General features: G+C 42.0%; 2 protein-coding genes across 8 annotated transcripts in view; one reads left to right on the top strand and one right to left on the bottom strand.

Annotated features, from left to right (window-relative positions):
• The window catches only part of LOC142759604 (glutathione S-transferase 3-like), a 62765-nt gene extending 55212 nt beyond the window's left edge, over positions 1 to 7553 (top strand). For all 4 annotated transcript variants that reach the window (XM_075861946.1, XM_075861947.1, XM_075861944.1 and 1 more), the window contains exons 6-7: positions 6379 to 6504; positions 7341 to 7553. In XM_075861946.1, coding sequence (XP_075718061.1) covers positions 6379 to 6504; positions 7341 to 7463 — 249 coding nt within the window. In that variant the 3' untranslated portion in view covers positions 7464 to 7553. The remainder of the gene's footprint in view (positions 1 to 6378; positions 6505 to 7340) is intronic.
• Positions 1 to 15767, bottom strand: part of TMEM14A (transmembrane protein 14A) — a 39961-nt gene that overhangs the window by 9013 nt on the left and 15181 nt on the right. For 3 of the 4 annotated variants that reach the window (XM_075861950.1, XM_075861949.1, XM_075861951.1), the window contains exons 4-5: positions 15253 to 15340; positions 12546 to 12791 (exon numbers count right to left, since the gene is read on the bottom strand). In XM_075861950.1, coding sequence (XP_075718065.1) covers positions 12752 to 12791; positions 15253 to 15340 — 128 coding nt within the window. In that variant the 3' untranslated portion in view covers positions 12546 to 12751. Of the gene's footprint in view, positions 1 to 12545; positions 12792 to 15252; positions 15341 to 15767 lie in introns of those variants that run through there. The other variant, XR_012883157.1, reaches the window with a different exon arrangement.

Here is a 15767-nt window from a genome sequence, read left to right as displayed (position 1 = left end):
CCCCCCCTCCAGCCCTTAATCTGTGCTTTCTCCACCTGTATCTCCCATTTGGTCTATCTTCCTATTCCAAGTCTACTCTATATTTTGTATGATGTGACAAATCTGGTTGCCTATCATCGCATTTACCTAGGTCACGAATGTTCAGCTGCACTTTGTATCTGTACTAATAGAAACTGTTTTTTGATGAGCTAGAACCAACTTTCTAAGATGGGTATATGGCTCCTATGTGCATACCAATGATTATCTGCTCCTTCTACTGATTTGTGTACTACCACTCCCACTTTTTCCTTTTTATTCTGCAATTCCTTTGATCTCTATGATCTTTTGTATGACTCAGAGGACACGTGGTTCCAGTTTGTGTTCCACTTTATTGCAGTACTTTGTGATGCTCTGTACTTCAGTGTGTGTGATAGAATATATTTTTATTTTTTTTATATGGGAGCCAATGGGTGACAGATTCCACTCTATGCCATCTGTCACAGCTATAGGGGTCACAATAAAACTACTCGGGCCCCTGTTACTACTCCTTATACTTGTCCTCCTTGCTCCCGAGTCCTGCCGCCTTCCAGCGTTATGAGGGGATGTAATTTTTTTTTTATAGTCTATTGGAGTGCTGAAAGATCTTCTTTTGAAAAAAAAAAATAAAAAAAAAATATATATATATATATATATATATATATATATATGTATGTGTATAATGTATGGTTGAAAAAAGACCTATGTCCATCAGGTTCAACCAAGGGATGGGAGAAATTATCTAATTCTATGATGTGTAATACTGTCTGCTGAGCTGCTGTATCTAATCTTATCCAGTGGTGGAGCTAGATGGGGTTGTAATTTTATAGATATGCCATCTCTATTTTATGGGGGTTGCAAAACATGTTTTGGAGTGTGTGCCCCCTGATCTCTTAACCCCTTCTCGCTCCTGTTCGTACTATTAGGTCATGGCAGCTGTATCGTTCGCGCTCCATGACCTAATAGTACGTCACGGGAGTAACGGCCGTTTCGGCTGTCCTCCCGACACATACAGGAGCTGTGACAGATGTTGTCTCGTACAGCAGCTGTCACAGCTCCTACAGCGGGGACCGATCGCTGTGTCCCCGCTGATTAACCCCTTAAAAGCCACGTTCAATAGCGATAGCGGCTTTTTAGGGGTTAAGCTACAATCGCCGGCCTGCTACATGATAGCGGCCGACAATTGTAACTATGGCAACCGGACACCAAACAATGGTGTCCGGCTCTGCCATCGACGGAAGCCTAGTGGGTCCTGACAAAGTCAGGACCCACTATGCTTGCTGTCAGTGAGTAGCTGACAGTTCTAATACACTGCACTACGCATGTAGTGCAGTGTATTGGAATAGCGATCAGGGCCTCCTGCCCTCAAGTCCCCTAGTGGGACAAAGTAATACAGTAAACAAAGTAAAAAAAAGATGTGTGAAAATAAGAAAATAAACGTTTTAAAAGTAAAAATCCCACTTTTTCCCTTATCAGTTTTTTATTAATAAAAATAGATAAATAAACAAACTATGCATAATTGGTATCGCCGCGTCCGTAACGGCCTGAACTACAAAATTATTTCGTTATTTATCCCGCGCGGTGAACGCCGTAAAAGAAAATAATAATAAACCGAACCACAATCACAATTCTTTGGTCACTTCACATCCCAAAAAATGGAATACAAAGAGATCAAAAAGTCGCATGTACCTAAAAATGGTAATGATTGAAACTAGTTCGTTACGCAAAAAATAAGTCCTCGCACGGATTTCTTGATGGAAAAATAAAGTTATGGCTCTTAGAATAAGGTAACACAAAAAGTGAATGATTTTTTACAAAACTTATTTTATTGTGCCAACGCCAGAAGACCTAAAAAAAACTAAACATATGGTATCGCCGTAATCGTATCGCCCCGCAGAATTAAGTCAGTGTCATTTATAGCGCACGGTGAACGCTATAAAAAAAACAATCGTAGAATTGCTGTTTATTAGTCACCGCGCCACCTAAAAATAGAATAAAAACTGATCAAAAAGTCACATGTACCACATGAAAACTGCAATGAATTCCTCAAGGGGTCTAGTTTCCAAAATGGGGTCACTTTTGGGGGGTTTCCACTGTTTTGGCACCAAGACCTCTTCAAACCGGACATGGTGCCTAATAAAAAAGAGGCCTCAAAATCCACTAGGTGTTCCTTTGCTTCGGAGGCCGGGGCTTCAGTCCATTACCGCACTAGGGCCACATGTGGGGTATTTCTCAAAACTGCAGAATCAGGGCAATAAGTATTACGGTATGTTCACATGCACTAATTACGGACGTAAATCGGGCGTTTTTGCCCCGAATTATGTCCAAAAATAGCGCCTCAATAGCGTTGACAAACATCTGCCCATTGAAAGCAATGGGCAGACGTTTGTCTGTTCACACGAGGCGTATATTTACGCGCCGCTGTCAAATGACGGCGCGTAAATAGACGCCCGCGTCAAAGAAGTGACCTGTCACTTCTTTGGCCGTAATTGGAGCCGTTATTCATTGACTCCAATGAATAGCAGCGCCAATTACGTCCGTAATGGATGCTGCGTTCAAGCGCCTGCACATGCCGTCACGGCTGAAATTACGGGGATGTTTTAAGGCTGAAACATCCCCGTAATTTCAGCCGTTACGGACGCCCTCGTGTGAACATACCCTTAAGTTGCGTTTCTCTGGTAAAACGTTTTGTTATATAAAAAAAAAATGGTGTAAAAAGGATTTTCTGCCAAAAATAAATAAGTAAATTTCACCTCTACTTTGCTCTAAATTCCTGTGAATCACCTAAAGGGTTCATAAACTTTCTAAATGCTGTTGTGAATACTTTGAGGGGTCTAGTTTCTAAAATGGGGTGTCTAATATATGGGCCCCTCAAAGCAACTTCAGAACTGAACTGAAACCTCGAAAAAAAAAGAGGCAATACTTCGCTTCTCCTAATGAGCATTGCCTATTCCAAGACGACACCAGTTTTGACAGTTTGTATAAACGGAGACCCCTAATAGACTGTTTCAGTGCCCGGTTTTCCCAAGCATACACCCCGAGAAGTGTATTTCTATTGATGAGTCCTTGGTACATTTTAAAGGGAGGGTTCAATTCCGCGAGTACCTGCCGAGTAAGAGGGCAAGGTATGGTGTGAAGATGTATAAGCTGTGCGAGTGCGCATCAGGGTATACCTACAAATTTAGGATATATGAAGGGAAGGACACCAGTATTCAGCCCCTAGAATGCCCCCCCTTACTGGGAGTTAATTTCAAAAATTGTGTGGGATTTGATGCACCCACTGCTGGACCAGGGTTACCACCTCTACCTGGATAATTTTTATACCAGCGTCCCACTCTTCAACTGCCTCGCTTCCAGAAGTCCTGCAGCATGCGGCACGGCTAGAAGAAATCTGAGAGGCCTCCCTAAGACTCTGCAGGGCAAACACTCAGAAGGGGTGAGAGCAGGGCACAATCTAGCAGCAAATATTGTGTCAAGGACAAGAGAGATGTCACACCAGTACCCATGTACCTGTACGAGGTACCAGTACAGGGACCCCCAAACCAGACTGCATCCTGGACTACAATAGGTACATGGAAGGGGTGGACTTGTCAGATCAAGTCCTGAAGCCCTACAGCGCCATGCGGTGTGGTATAAGAAGCTGGCCGGGCACCTCATACAGATGACATTGTACAATGCGTACGTGCTACTTTGATGTACAGGCCAGACAGGAACTTTCCTGGAATTTCAAGAGGTGGTTATCAAGAAACTAATTTTTAGGGACCAAGAAGGGGGGGCACCCAGTACTTCTGGAAGCGGGGCCACGCATCGTACCAGGGCAACACTTTCCAGGAGAAGCTCCCCAAACTGGCAAGAAAGGAAAAAGTCAAGAGGTACAAAGTCTGCTATAAGAGGGGTATAAGGAAGGACACTATATGATATATATATAGTGTAATGTGACACGTGTCCGGAAAAACTAAGGCTCCGTATGAAAGAGTGCTTCAAAATGTATCATACATCCCTTGGTTTTTAATTTAACCCAGTTTTACTTACCCTGATGCACTCCACACAGCTTATCCCCCTCAGCTTTCCCTTCTTAGCCCTGCTGCGTGCCCAGGCAGCTGATAACGGCCACATTGAGGGTATTTCCATACCCGTGGGAACACACATTACAGTTTATAGGGTGTATGTCTCCGGTCAAAATGCTCACTACACCTCTAAATGAATGCCTTAAGGGGTGTAGTTTTAAAACGGGGTCACTTCTTGGGGGTTTCAACTGTACTGGTACCTCTGGGGCTTCTGCATACATGACTTCGCACCAGAAAATCCCCAGTAGGCCAAATGGTGGTCCTTTCCTTCTGAGCCCTCCCATGGGTCCAAACGTCAGTTTATCACCACAAATTGGGCATTGCCTCACTCAGGACAAATTGGGCAACAAAATGGGGTATTTTATTTCTTGTGACAATAAGAAATTTTCAGCCAAAACTACATATTGGAAAAAATTAATTTTGTTGAATTCCCAGCCCAATTCAAATAAGTTCTGTGAAAAAACTATGGGATCAAAATGGTCAACACCAATAAATGAATTCCTTGAGGGGTGTGGTTTCCAAAATGGGGTCACTTCTGGTGGGTTTCCATTGCTTTGATACCTCTGGGGCTCTGCAAATGCGACATGGCACCCGAAAACCAATCCAGCAAAATCTGGACTCCAAAGAACAAATAGCGCTCCTTTCCTTCTGAGCCCCCCTATTGATCCCAAACGGCACTTCATCACCACAAATGGGGTATTGCTGCACTCAGCACAAATTGGGCAACAAAATGGAGTGTTTTATTTCTTGTGAAAATAAGAAATTTTTAGCTAAAACTACATATTATTGGAAAATATATATTTTTTTTAAATTCCCAGCCTAATTCAAATAAGTTCTGTGAAGAAACTATAGGGTCTAAATGGTCACGTTACCAATCAATTAATTCCTTGAGGGGTGTAGTTTCCAAAATGGGGTCACTTCTGGTGGGTTTCCATTGCTTTGATACCTCTGAGGCTCTGCAAATGCGACATGGCACCCGAAAACCAATCCAGCAAAATCTGCACTCCAAAGAACACACTGCGCTCCTTCCCTTCTGAGGCCACCCATGGGCCCAAACGGCAGTTTATCGCCACAAATTGGGTATTGCTGCACTCAGGGCAAATTGGGCAACAAAATGGGGTATTTTCTTCCCTGTGAAAATAAGAAATTTTTATCAAAAATGACATCTTATTGGGAAAAATTTAATTTTTTTTAATTTCACAGCCCAATTCAAATACGTGCTGTGTAAAAACTGTGGGGTCAAAATGGTAACAACAACAACCATAAATGAATTCCTTGAGGGGTGTAGTTTCCAAAATGAGGTCACTTTTGGGGGATTCCTACTGTTTTGGCACCTAAACACCTTCAAACCTGGCATGCTGCCTAAAATATATTCTAATAAAAAAGAGGCCTCAAAATGCACTAGGTGCTTCTTTTCTTCTGGGGCTTGTGTTTCAGTCCACGAGCGCAGTAGAGCCACATGTGGGACATTTCTGAAAACTGCAGAATCTGGGCAATACATATTTAGTAGTGTTTCTCTGGTAAAACCTTATGTGTTGCTGAATTTCAATTGTATTCAATTTTTTTCTGTAAGAAAAGTTACATTTGCAAATGTCACCTCTACTTTTCTTTAATTTCTGTGAAATGCCTGAAGGGTTAAATAAACTTTCTAAATGCTGTTTTGAATACTTTGAGGGGTCTAGTTTTCAAAATGGGGTGTTTTATGGGGGGTTTCTAATACATAGGCCCCTCAAAGCCACTTCGGAACTGAACAGGTACCTTAAAAAAAAGGCTTTTGAAATTTTCTTAAAAATATGTGAGAAATTGCTGTTTATGTTCTAACCCTTGCAACATCCAAGAAAAATAAAATAATGTTCAAAAAACGATGCCAATCTAAAGTAGACATATGGGAAATGTGAACTAGTAACTATTTTGGGTGGTATAACCGTCTGTTTTACAAGCAGATGCATTTAAATTCTGAAAAATGCTATTTTTTATAAATTTTCTCTCAATTTTGCAATTTTTCACCAATAAACACTGAATATATCGTCCAAATTTTACCACTAACATAAAGCCCAATGTGTCACGAGAAAACAATCTCAGAATCGCTTGTGTAGGTTTAAGCATTTCAACGTTATTACCACATAAAGTGAAATATGTCAGATTTCAAAAATGGGCTCTGAGCCTTAAGGCCAAAACAAGGCTTTGTCCTTAAGGGGTTAAGACTCTAGCAGCGCCCCCGGTTGTCCATGTTTAATTACACCATCAGGAGCTCTATTGCTAGATGTTCTCTTAAGAATTTTCTTTTATATTTTAGGCCTTAGGGGGTAAGGAATACTTAGTTGGAAACAAGTTTAGTATGGCCGACGTATGTCTGCTGTATACCATTTTATCTGTGGAAGAATTTCATGAAGACATCCTGCAGAACTTTGCTAATTTACTGGTAAGGATTGCAAAAAAAATAAAAAATCTAAATGATTGCTGTATGTTCCCCCTACTGCATATTATAAGAATACTACAGTAAGTTATCAAGAAGAGCTTGAACTTAACTGTGTAATGGGAATTTTAGCATTCTTTAGGGGTTGTTCGCTTTGAATAATCCTCTTTAGAAGGGTCCCTCAAAAAATTAAGCTGGTCACAAGTTGTCCTGCTGCTTGGACTGCCTGCAATTAACAATCTGACAGCAAGTGTTCCGTGCCCCTACAGCACCACCAGAGGGGAAATTAAGCATTTTTAGATCAGTGGGCTGTCCATCTAATGCATGAACCTGCCAGGTTCTCCAGAGAGGTGCTGTTTGTATCTGCTCTGGCTAAGGCTCTGTTCACATTTTGCGTTGTGGCTTCTGTTCATTATCAGTCGTACCATGAATATCACGGCCCCCATTGTTTTGACTGAAAGAATAGTGCTGCATGCAGTACTAGTTTTCCCATCAAATCTAAAAAAGCACACGCACCTACCTGTTAATCTGGCACTTTAGGATTTAAAAATCCCTGTGGCCTCAGTCCCCAGCGTAGTAATGGAACGATGAATGTAAAGGGGCTATGATCACGGCCCTCAGCGTATCTATACAGCCGCTAGAGCGCTTTCTGTTACCTGCTTTACTCACATTTGTAAAGGGAGCTAATCTAGTTATAGTAGGAAACTGCTGTAAATGCAATTCCCTAATGTTTTTCAGGCCACTCCAAAGGTCAAGCTTCACTGTTTGTTTTTGTTTCTTTATTACTGTGTAAATGTTTAGATGTGAAACTGAAGATTCACTGCCTTTTTTTGTTATTGTAGGCTTTTAAAAAGAAAATCAGTGAGATCCCAACAATAAAGAAGTTCTTGCAGCCAGGAAGCCCGAGAAAACCAATGTCTGATGCTGCCTATGTAAACAATGTGCTCCAAATTCTGCATCCGTGAAACAAACCTGTCTCTAAATCCCATTGTATGGAAAATTGTAGTTTGCATTAAAATTCCAATGTCACGATTTCTGACATTCCTACAATGTAATCTGCTTTTTCTTTCTTTCTTTTTAATGAGTCAGTTCGAGGTGTATGTATGTATGTATATATATATATATATATTCTCTTGCAGCACTCCAAATGTGAAAAAATGGTGGTTTTATTCAGCCAACAAATTGCGACGTTTCTGTCCATCAGTAGGACCTTTATCAAGGTCCTATTGTTGGACAGAAACGCCGCTGTTTGTTGGCTGAATAAAACCACCATTTTTTCACATTTGGAGTGCTGCAAGATCTCTACTTTTCGATATTGCTCTGACCTTGGATCAGGACGACTTGCTTGGCACCTAATACATCTACACTTAGTGAGTGCTGCTGCTTTCTGGTGTGTGTGTGTGTGTGTGTGTGTGTGTGTGTGTGTGTGTATATATATATATATATATATATATATATATATATATATATATATATAATCTCTATATCTCAACCGCTCGCTGATGCCAGTAAGTACAGCACGAAACTGCTAAAGCCACTGATAGCACAGCAACGCTGGCAGCTTGTAAACAAACACCAGCGGGGGAATGAAAGTTGAATAGGGTTTGAGTTTACGTATGCAGTTTTTTTTTTCTCCCCACCCACCTTCAACTCCTAATAATTTTTGACTTTGCCATCAAGCTGGAAGTGAAGACTGAAAATGGTTAAATGAGCAGGATAAAGCTGGCATCTACGCTCATGATGGCTGCCATCAAGGAATAAACCTTTCCAGGTAGGCATCTGTATAATGCACAGACCAGCTCGGTCCTCTGCCTACTAGGAGGGACTCCTGAATGGTGGACATATACATATACCAGACATATACAAATGAATGACTTTTCACACCTGTACCTTTGCACGGAATGGGATTCTGACTCTTGGGGTATGTTCACACGCTTACTAAAAAACAACTGAAAATACGGAGCGGTTTTCAGGGGAAAACCGCTCCTGATTTTCAGCAAACTCGCATTTTTGGCGGCGTGTTTTTACGCCCGTTTTTGGAGTTGTTTTGCTCGTGTCAATGAAAAACTGCTCAAGAATTGACATGCACTTTTTCACAGGTGTTTTTCAAAATAGCCGCGTACAAAAACGGCCTGTCGGAACAGAACACCGTTTTTCCAATTTAAATCAATGGGCAGATGTTTGGAGGCGTTATGATTCAGATTTTTCGGCCATTTACGTCCTGAAAAATGGCCGAATATAAGCAGTGTGAACATACCCTTAGGTTTCAATGCAAAGTTAGTGTACACATTTTACTCTGGTTCCAAATACAACACACCTTTCAGAGCAGCTATTATGAAATAAATTTATATTCAACCCACGTGCTACAAAGGATTATTTATCAATGCATAACCACCCATATAAGGTTCAGGTAAGGTGAGCGTTGTCTTGTTTTTTCTTTTTCCCTTTAGCAGATTGCTGTGAACGAGATGAAAACATGTCGAGATATTTACCTGTGTTACTCCTCATCCTCTGCTGCCGCTACAAATTTTACAGCAGTCAGAACTATTTCTCTAACTACAAGCTGTTGTTGGATAAACATATCAAATAGAGTAAGGCTTAGTTCACACCTGCGTCCGTGTGTTCTGTCAGAGGAGCAGAAGGGAATAACTGAAGCAGCGGTTCCGTTGCACAATGGATACTGCTGACGCAACCCGTTGACTTTGAGGGTATGTTCACACAATGTGTTTCCAGACGTAATTCTGGCCGTTTACGCCTCGAATTAAGCCTGAAAAAACTGCACCATTACGCCTCCAAACATCTGCCCATTGCTTGCAATGGGATTTACGGTGTTCTGTTCCCACGAGGCGCCGTTGTCCAAATATGGCGCGTAAAATGACGTCGTGTAAAAAGTGCAGGTCATTTCTTGGGACGTTTTTGGAGCCGGTTTTCATTGACTCAATTGAAAAACCGCTCCAAAAACGGCCGTAAAATACGCCGCGACAAATTAGAGTTGCTATAAAAAGTCTGAAAATCAGGAGCGGTTTTCGCTTAAACGGCTCCATATTTTCAGACGTTTTTTGCTAAGCGTGTGAACAGACCCTAATAGGTTCCGTTGGCGTGTCATTTTACCAGAGACAATAGCGCAGCATGCCATTTCAATTGCTCTTCCCAAAGCTGGCGCAATTGTTCTGAATTGCCACCTCAGAGGACACTAAAATAAAATGACTAGCAAGCCTTATCAGTAGATTGCTTTAAAAAGACTGTAATTTATGGCCTCACTCCACGCTACAGGGCTAAGGCCTTATTCAGACGGCCGCATTAGGATTTGGGTATATACTTGGAGCCATATTTCCACATCCTGTGTTTGCTACGAAGTGCCTTTCCTCCTACACAGAATGACCGTCTGAATTAGGCTTTAGTGAAGGTCAGTCTGGTGATCTCACACGACTTCTAAATCATCTTGTAGAGCAAAATGGCTTTAGTTCACACATGCTGTTTTTTGGTGCAATTACTGATGAATTTTTTTTTCTAAAATGTAAAAAATTCAAGGCCCTGGTTTCCCACATAATAGGAACAGATTATATTTTAAACCGCAACTGCTCTTACGGGAAGACTATAAAAAAATCACTCTTTGCAGTGCAGTGATTTCTCTTAGGGCTTATTTAGATGAACGTGATATACATCTGTGCAACGCGTGTGATTTTCACGCGCCTCGCACGGACCTATGTTAGTCTATGGGGCTGTGCAGACTGAGTTTCACGCAGCGTGTGTCCGCTGAGTAAACCTCACATGGCCGATATTTGTGCGTTGGCGCATCACGCACCCATTGAAGTCAATGGGTGCGTGAAAATCACGCGCAGCACACGGAAGCACTTCCGTGTGACGTGTGTGATTCGCGCAACAGCAGTAAAAAGTATGAATGAAAACAGAAAAGCACCTCGTGCGTTTCTGTTTACAAACATAGTGTCATAATTATGGTGGCTGCGCAAATATCACGGAGCTGTTAAGTGCCTTTTTGAGCGTGCAAAACGCGCACGCTCGTGTAAATCCGGCCTTAAGGGTATGTTCACACGCAGTGTTTTCAGGCGTATTTGCCTCAAAACGCCTGAAAAACGCAAGCTGAACGCCTACAAACATCTGCCCATTTGAAATGGGAAAAACAGCATTTAGTTCATATGGGGCGTCTTTTTACGCTGCGGTTTTAAAAGACAGAGCGTAAAAAGAAGTAGCATGTCACTTCTTGAGGCGGTTTTTGGAGCTGATATTCCATTGAACACTATGAAAAACGCCTCAAAAGACGCCTTAAGGCTGGGTTCACACTGAGTATTTTGCAAGAGGAATATCTGCCTCAAAATTCAGTTTAGAAGTCTGAGGCAGATTTTCCTCTCCCTGCACGTTGATTTTCGGCGTTTTTCGTGGCGTTTTTCGTCCGCGGCCATTGAGCGCCGCGGGCATAAAGCACAGCGAAATACGCTTTCTCTGCCTTGCATTGAAGTCAATGGGAGGTCAGAGGCGGAAGCGCCCGAAGATAGGGCATGTCGCTTTTTCCCGCGAGGCAGTTTTACTGCTCGCGGGAAAAAGACGCCGATGTCTCCCATTTGAAATCAATGGGAGCCATTTTCGGGCCGTTTTTGCCGAGTTTTGCGACGCGGTTTCCGCGTAAAAAAACTCTGCAAAATACTCTGTGTGAACATAGCCTAAGGCTGGGTTCACAGAGTTTTTTTGCAGGCGGAAATTCTGCCTCAATTCCTCCTCGATTTTCGCTGCGTTTTTCACCCGCGGCCATTGAGCACCGCAGGCATAAAACTCAGAAATACGCTTTCTCTGCCTCCCATTGATGTCAATGGGAGGTCAGAGGCGTAAACGCCCGAAGATAGGGCATGTCCCTTCTTTCTCCCGCGAGACGGTTTTACCGCTCGCGGGAAAGACTCCTCCGCCTCCCTCGTTTTTTGACGAGTTTTGCGGTGTGGTTTCCGCATCAAAACTCGTCAAACTCAAGTGTGAACATAGCCTAAAAGAAGCTTCATTTTCAGCTTCAAAAACGTCTGAAAATCCGAGGCTGTTTTCTCTGAAAACCGCTCTGTATTTTCAGACTTTTTTTGTTAAGCATGTGAACAAACTCTAATATATTAAGCAAAATGTCAAAAACAAGCACAGAGTCCTCCTTTAACCCAGGTCCAATTAGAATGTGGTCCAGCACTACAAAACACATCTAAAAATAATTTCATTAAATTTTGACTTTTTTTTTTTAAGCTCTATGGAGAAAACACCCATACCTAGAGCAAGCTGTATTTTTGATAAAAAAAAATTCCACTGAGCCCAAAAATGCAATAAACCCAAGGACTGTGGATGTAGACATTTAAAAATTTTAGAACAGACTTTAAAGGGTTATTCCCATCTTCTAAAGTGATGGCTAGGCTCTACCGTCCATTTGCTAGGTGGAGTCTGACCTCTGGGACACTCACCGATCTTGCGAATAAAGGGGTTGAAGCGTTGATTTAGCGCTGCGTCTCCTAACTATTCCATGCAAAGCCCTGGCCATCTGGCTCTACAGTCGACCAGATTTACTTGAATGGGGCTGTGATGCACTTTTCTGCAACGTGAGTTGCCGTTGTGCTGCTGTGCTAGTAAATAGTGAGCTTCTGTGCTAAATCAACGCTGCCCCCCTTCATTCTCAGGATCGTGGGTGTCCCTTGAGTCGGGCCCCCACCGGTCATAAAGTTATGGTATATCCTAGTGATTTGCCATCACTTTATATAGTTTTAAATGAATATCTGGCTGAAGTGTTTTTGTAAAAATTACACAAAAATAATAAAAGGTACCGAAAACATGTACTTTTTTTTTTAAACAGGAAGCAAAACGCTGTAATTCAAATACAGGACTGGACACAAAAGAAAGGAGTAGTATCAGTTCCCTTCCTTTTGGACCCATTTCTGGTCAAATACTGGTGTGTGTGTGTGTGATCCTGCCTAGTGTTGTATTTACATGAGTTTTTTTTTTTTTTTACTTGCCTTTGCTGAAATTTTTGTAAAATTGGCCAAATTAAAATATACGCCTACAGTACATACACATGAGAAAGCTTGTTTTATTGATTCATCCCAGCTGAATTAATTGGCAATATAATTGAAAAATAAAGGTTCATTTTCATGTAAAATCAATACAAATGAACGGATTATAAAGATTCAGTGCACAATTCTTACGTAACAAAATGTATAAAGTTGATCTGTATCCAAAGAGTTTAATAGAGGGTTCTTCTAGAAAGTTCGGATCGCTAGCTCAGGTTGATTAGCAACTTCAATACCATGGAAATGCTGTAACAATGGGAAAGCACTGATGAGTTTATAATAAAAACCAATGCAGTGAGTGATCTAATCAAATATAGACTTTTCATCTTCAAACAAATGCTAATTATAACAGAATTGAATAAGAGTGTCACCGGTATCATTGCCCTTCCCTTATTTTGGATGTGTTATTCAGGGAAAATAAGGTTCTGGTTGCATGTCATTTTGGGAGCGTTCCCCGACGTACATACCTCAGACAGAAAGCTTTTACACATGGCGCCCACAATGAACAAAAAAAACTTGGATACTGTGTGGGATGACTCTTTATAGGAAACCGCAGCAGACGACTCTTTCTATACAGTAGGTAGGCGGATGCATAGCAGCCACGTTGGGTAAGAGGGGCCCTATGGATACATTTGGTGTATACACTGGGAGCATTTCCAGCACGTACACTGAACACTACGTAAAACATGGGAACGTAGACTATGTTACATGAGATGGCCCTAATATTTACAGCATATCACATAGAACAGCATATCTGTATTTACTGTGCTGTAATAAGGCAACACTGCAGGCATACATATTAGGTCCATGGCACAAGATTACTTGCATTTCTAGCCTTGGACGAATTACCTTATGACCCTTTGGTCCGTGTACTTAACTCCCTATTCCCACGCTCGGAGGTTAATATTTCTACGTACCGTCTCCTAGGTATTCTCAGCATTGTATACAGATCTATAGGCTAAAGCAATAGTTCTCAACCTGCGGTACACATTCCCATGCAGGTACAAAAAAAAATTAAATCTAAGGGTATGTTCACACGGCCTATTTTCGGGCCATAAACGCCCGAAAAATCGGAAGCAGAAGGCCTTCAAACATCTGCCCATTGATTTCAATGGGAAAAACGGCATTCTGTTCCGACGGGCCGTTTTTTTTACCCGGCCGTTTTGAAAAACGGCTGTGAAAAAGAAGTGCAGGTCGCTTCTTGGGACGTTTTTGGAGCCGTTTTTCATAGACTCTATATAAAACAGCTCCAAAAACGGCCGTAAAAACGGCCTGAAAATCAGGAGCTGTTTTCCCTTGAAAACAGCTCCGTATTTTCAGACGTTTTTGAGTTTGCGTGTGCACGTACCCTGAGACTGCCCTAGTGTCCAGGAATGTTTCATTGCTGGCTGCTAGGGTACTGATGCATGCGCTCACAGAGTAAGCAGCCGAGCTCTTAAAGCCTGATTAGCTCAAGAAGCCTGCTTTAGTCCCATCTATACAGGTCTCTCCAGTGAAACGGGCAGAGTCTGATCTGGGTCTCTAATTTTAAATTATATATATATATATATATATATATATATATATATATATATATATCTCTGGCCTGTATATACAAGATGTGCCAAAACATCTCTGACCCATTGAGGCATGGACTCCACAAGACCTCTGAATGTGTCTTGTAGTATCTAACGCCAACACTTTAGCAGCAGCTCCTTTATGTCCTGTGAGTTGCATGGTGTGGCCTTTATGGATTGGACTAGTTTTTCCAGCATGTCCCACAGATGCTTGATCAGATTGAGATCTGGGTAATTTGGAGGCCAAGACAACACTTTTAACTCTTTGTCGTGTTCCTTAATCCATTCCTGAACAATTTTTGCAGTGTGGCAGGGTGTATTATCTTGCTGAAAGAAGTCATTGCCATTAGGCAATACCGTTGCCCTAAGTGGTGTACTTGGTCTGTCACAATGTTTAGGTAAGTGATGAGTGTCAAAGTAACATCCACATGAATGCCAGGACCCAAGGTTTCCCAGCAGAACATTGCCCAGGGCATCACTTTTTCTATGCCGGCTTGCCTCTCTCCCATAGTGCATCCTGGTGCCATCTCTTTTCCAGGTATGCAAAACACATTACCCAGCTATCTACATGATGTTAAATAATAGCCGATTTATCAGACCAGACACCTTCTTACATTACTCTGAGATCCAGTTCTCATACGTGCCCATTGTAGGCGCTTTTCACAGTGGAAAGGGGTCAGCATAGGCACTCTGACTGGGCTATGAAAACCTAAACGCAGCAAGCTGCGATGCACTGTGTCCTGACACCATTCTATCATAGCCAGCAGTAACTTTATCAGCTATTTGTGCTACACTAACTATTCCTTGGGATCAGACCAGACGGGCAAGCCAGCTGGTTAAAACAATTCCAACCGGAAGCATCCCACAAGACCTGCCGTTTTGGAGATGGCCCTTGTCAAAATAGTTTAGATCCTTACGCTTGCTTATTTTTCCTGCTTCCAACACATCAACTTCAAGAACTGACTGTTCACTTTCTGCCAATATATCCCACCCCTTGACAGATGTCATTGTAACCAGATAATCAATGTTCTTCACTTCCTCTGTCAGTGGTTTAATGTTATGGTTGATCAGGGTATACACATATTCTTGCATCTGGGCACAATACAAGTGTGTAAGCTCTACTTGGCATTTGGAAAAAGGAATGAACTCACCTTATCGCTGCTAATAATCCAGCAGGCATGATTTTCTTACTTCGGTTGTACCTCAGGCCCATAACTACAGCCAGGATGCCTGCAGCAACTATGGAAAATAATATAGACAGCAATAATGCAAACTACCATTGTTATGCACAGAGAAAAAAAATAATATTTAATTTACAATCAGACCATGTTCACATGTGGCATATTTGTTGAGGATTGTGGTGTGGATTCAGCAACAGAAATCTGCAGAAAGTACAGTTAGTGGCATAGATATGGGGGTCGCAGTGGTCACGAGCAGGCCCCCCTCACCACATCAGTTCTGCTAAATACCACACCACATCACTTGCTTCTCCTAACATAAGTGACCCAGCGATGTAGCAATAACACACTGAATGCAGGGGCGGTGCGGCTGGCAGCTTGGGAATAGAGGGTGACGGGTGTTAATGATGAGTGGTGATGGATTGGCTGGTCATCTAGTCTAGCACTTAGGCCACGGCCACCATCCTCCAGTACTCCTTTAGCCAGCC

Source organism: Rhinoderma darwinii, chromosome 4 (assembly GCF_050947455.1).
Source record: "Rhinoderma darwinii isolate aRhiDar2 chromosome 4, aRhiDar2.hap1, whole genome shotgun sequence".
Taxonomy (NCBI): Eukaryota; Metazoa; Chordata; class Amphibia; order Anura; family Rhinodermatidae; genus Rhinoderma; species Rhinoderma darwinii.
Note: the sequence above shows the minus strand (reverse complement) of the source record. Positions and strands in the feature narration are given on the sequence as shown.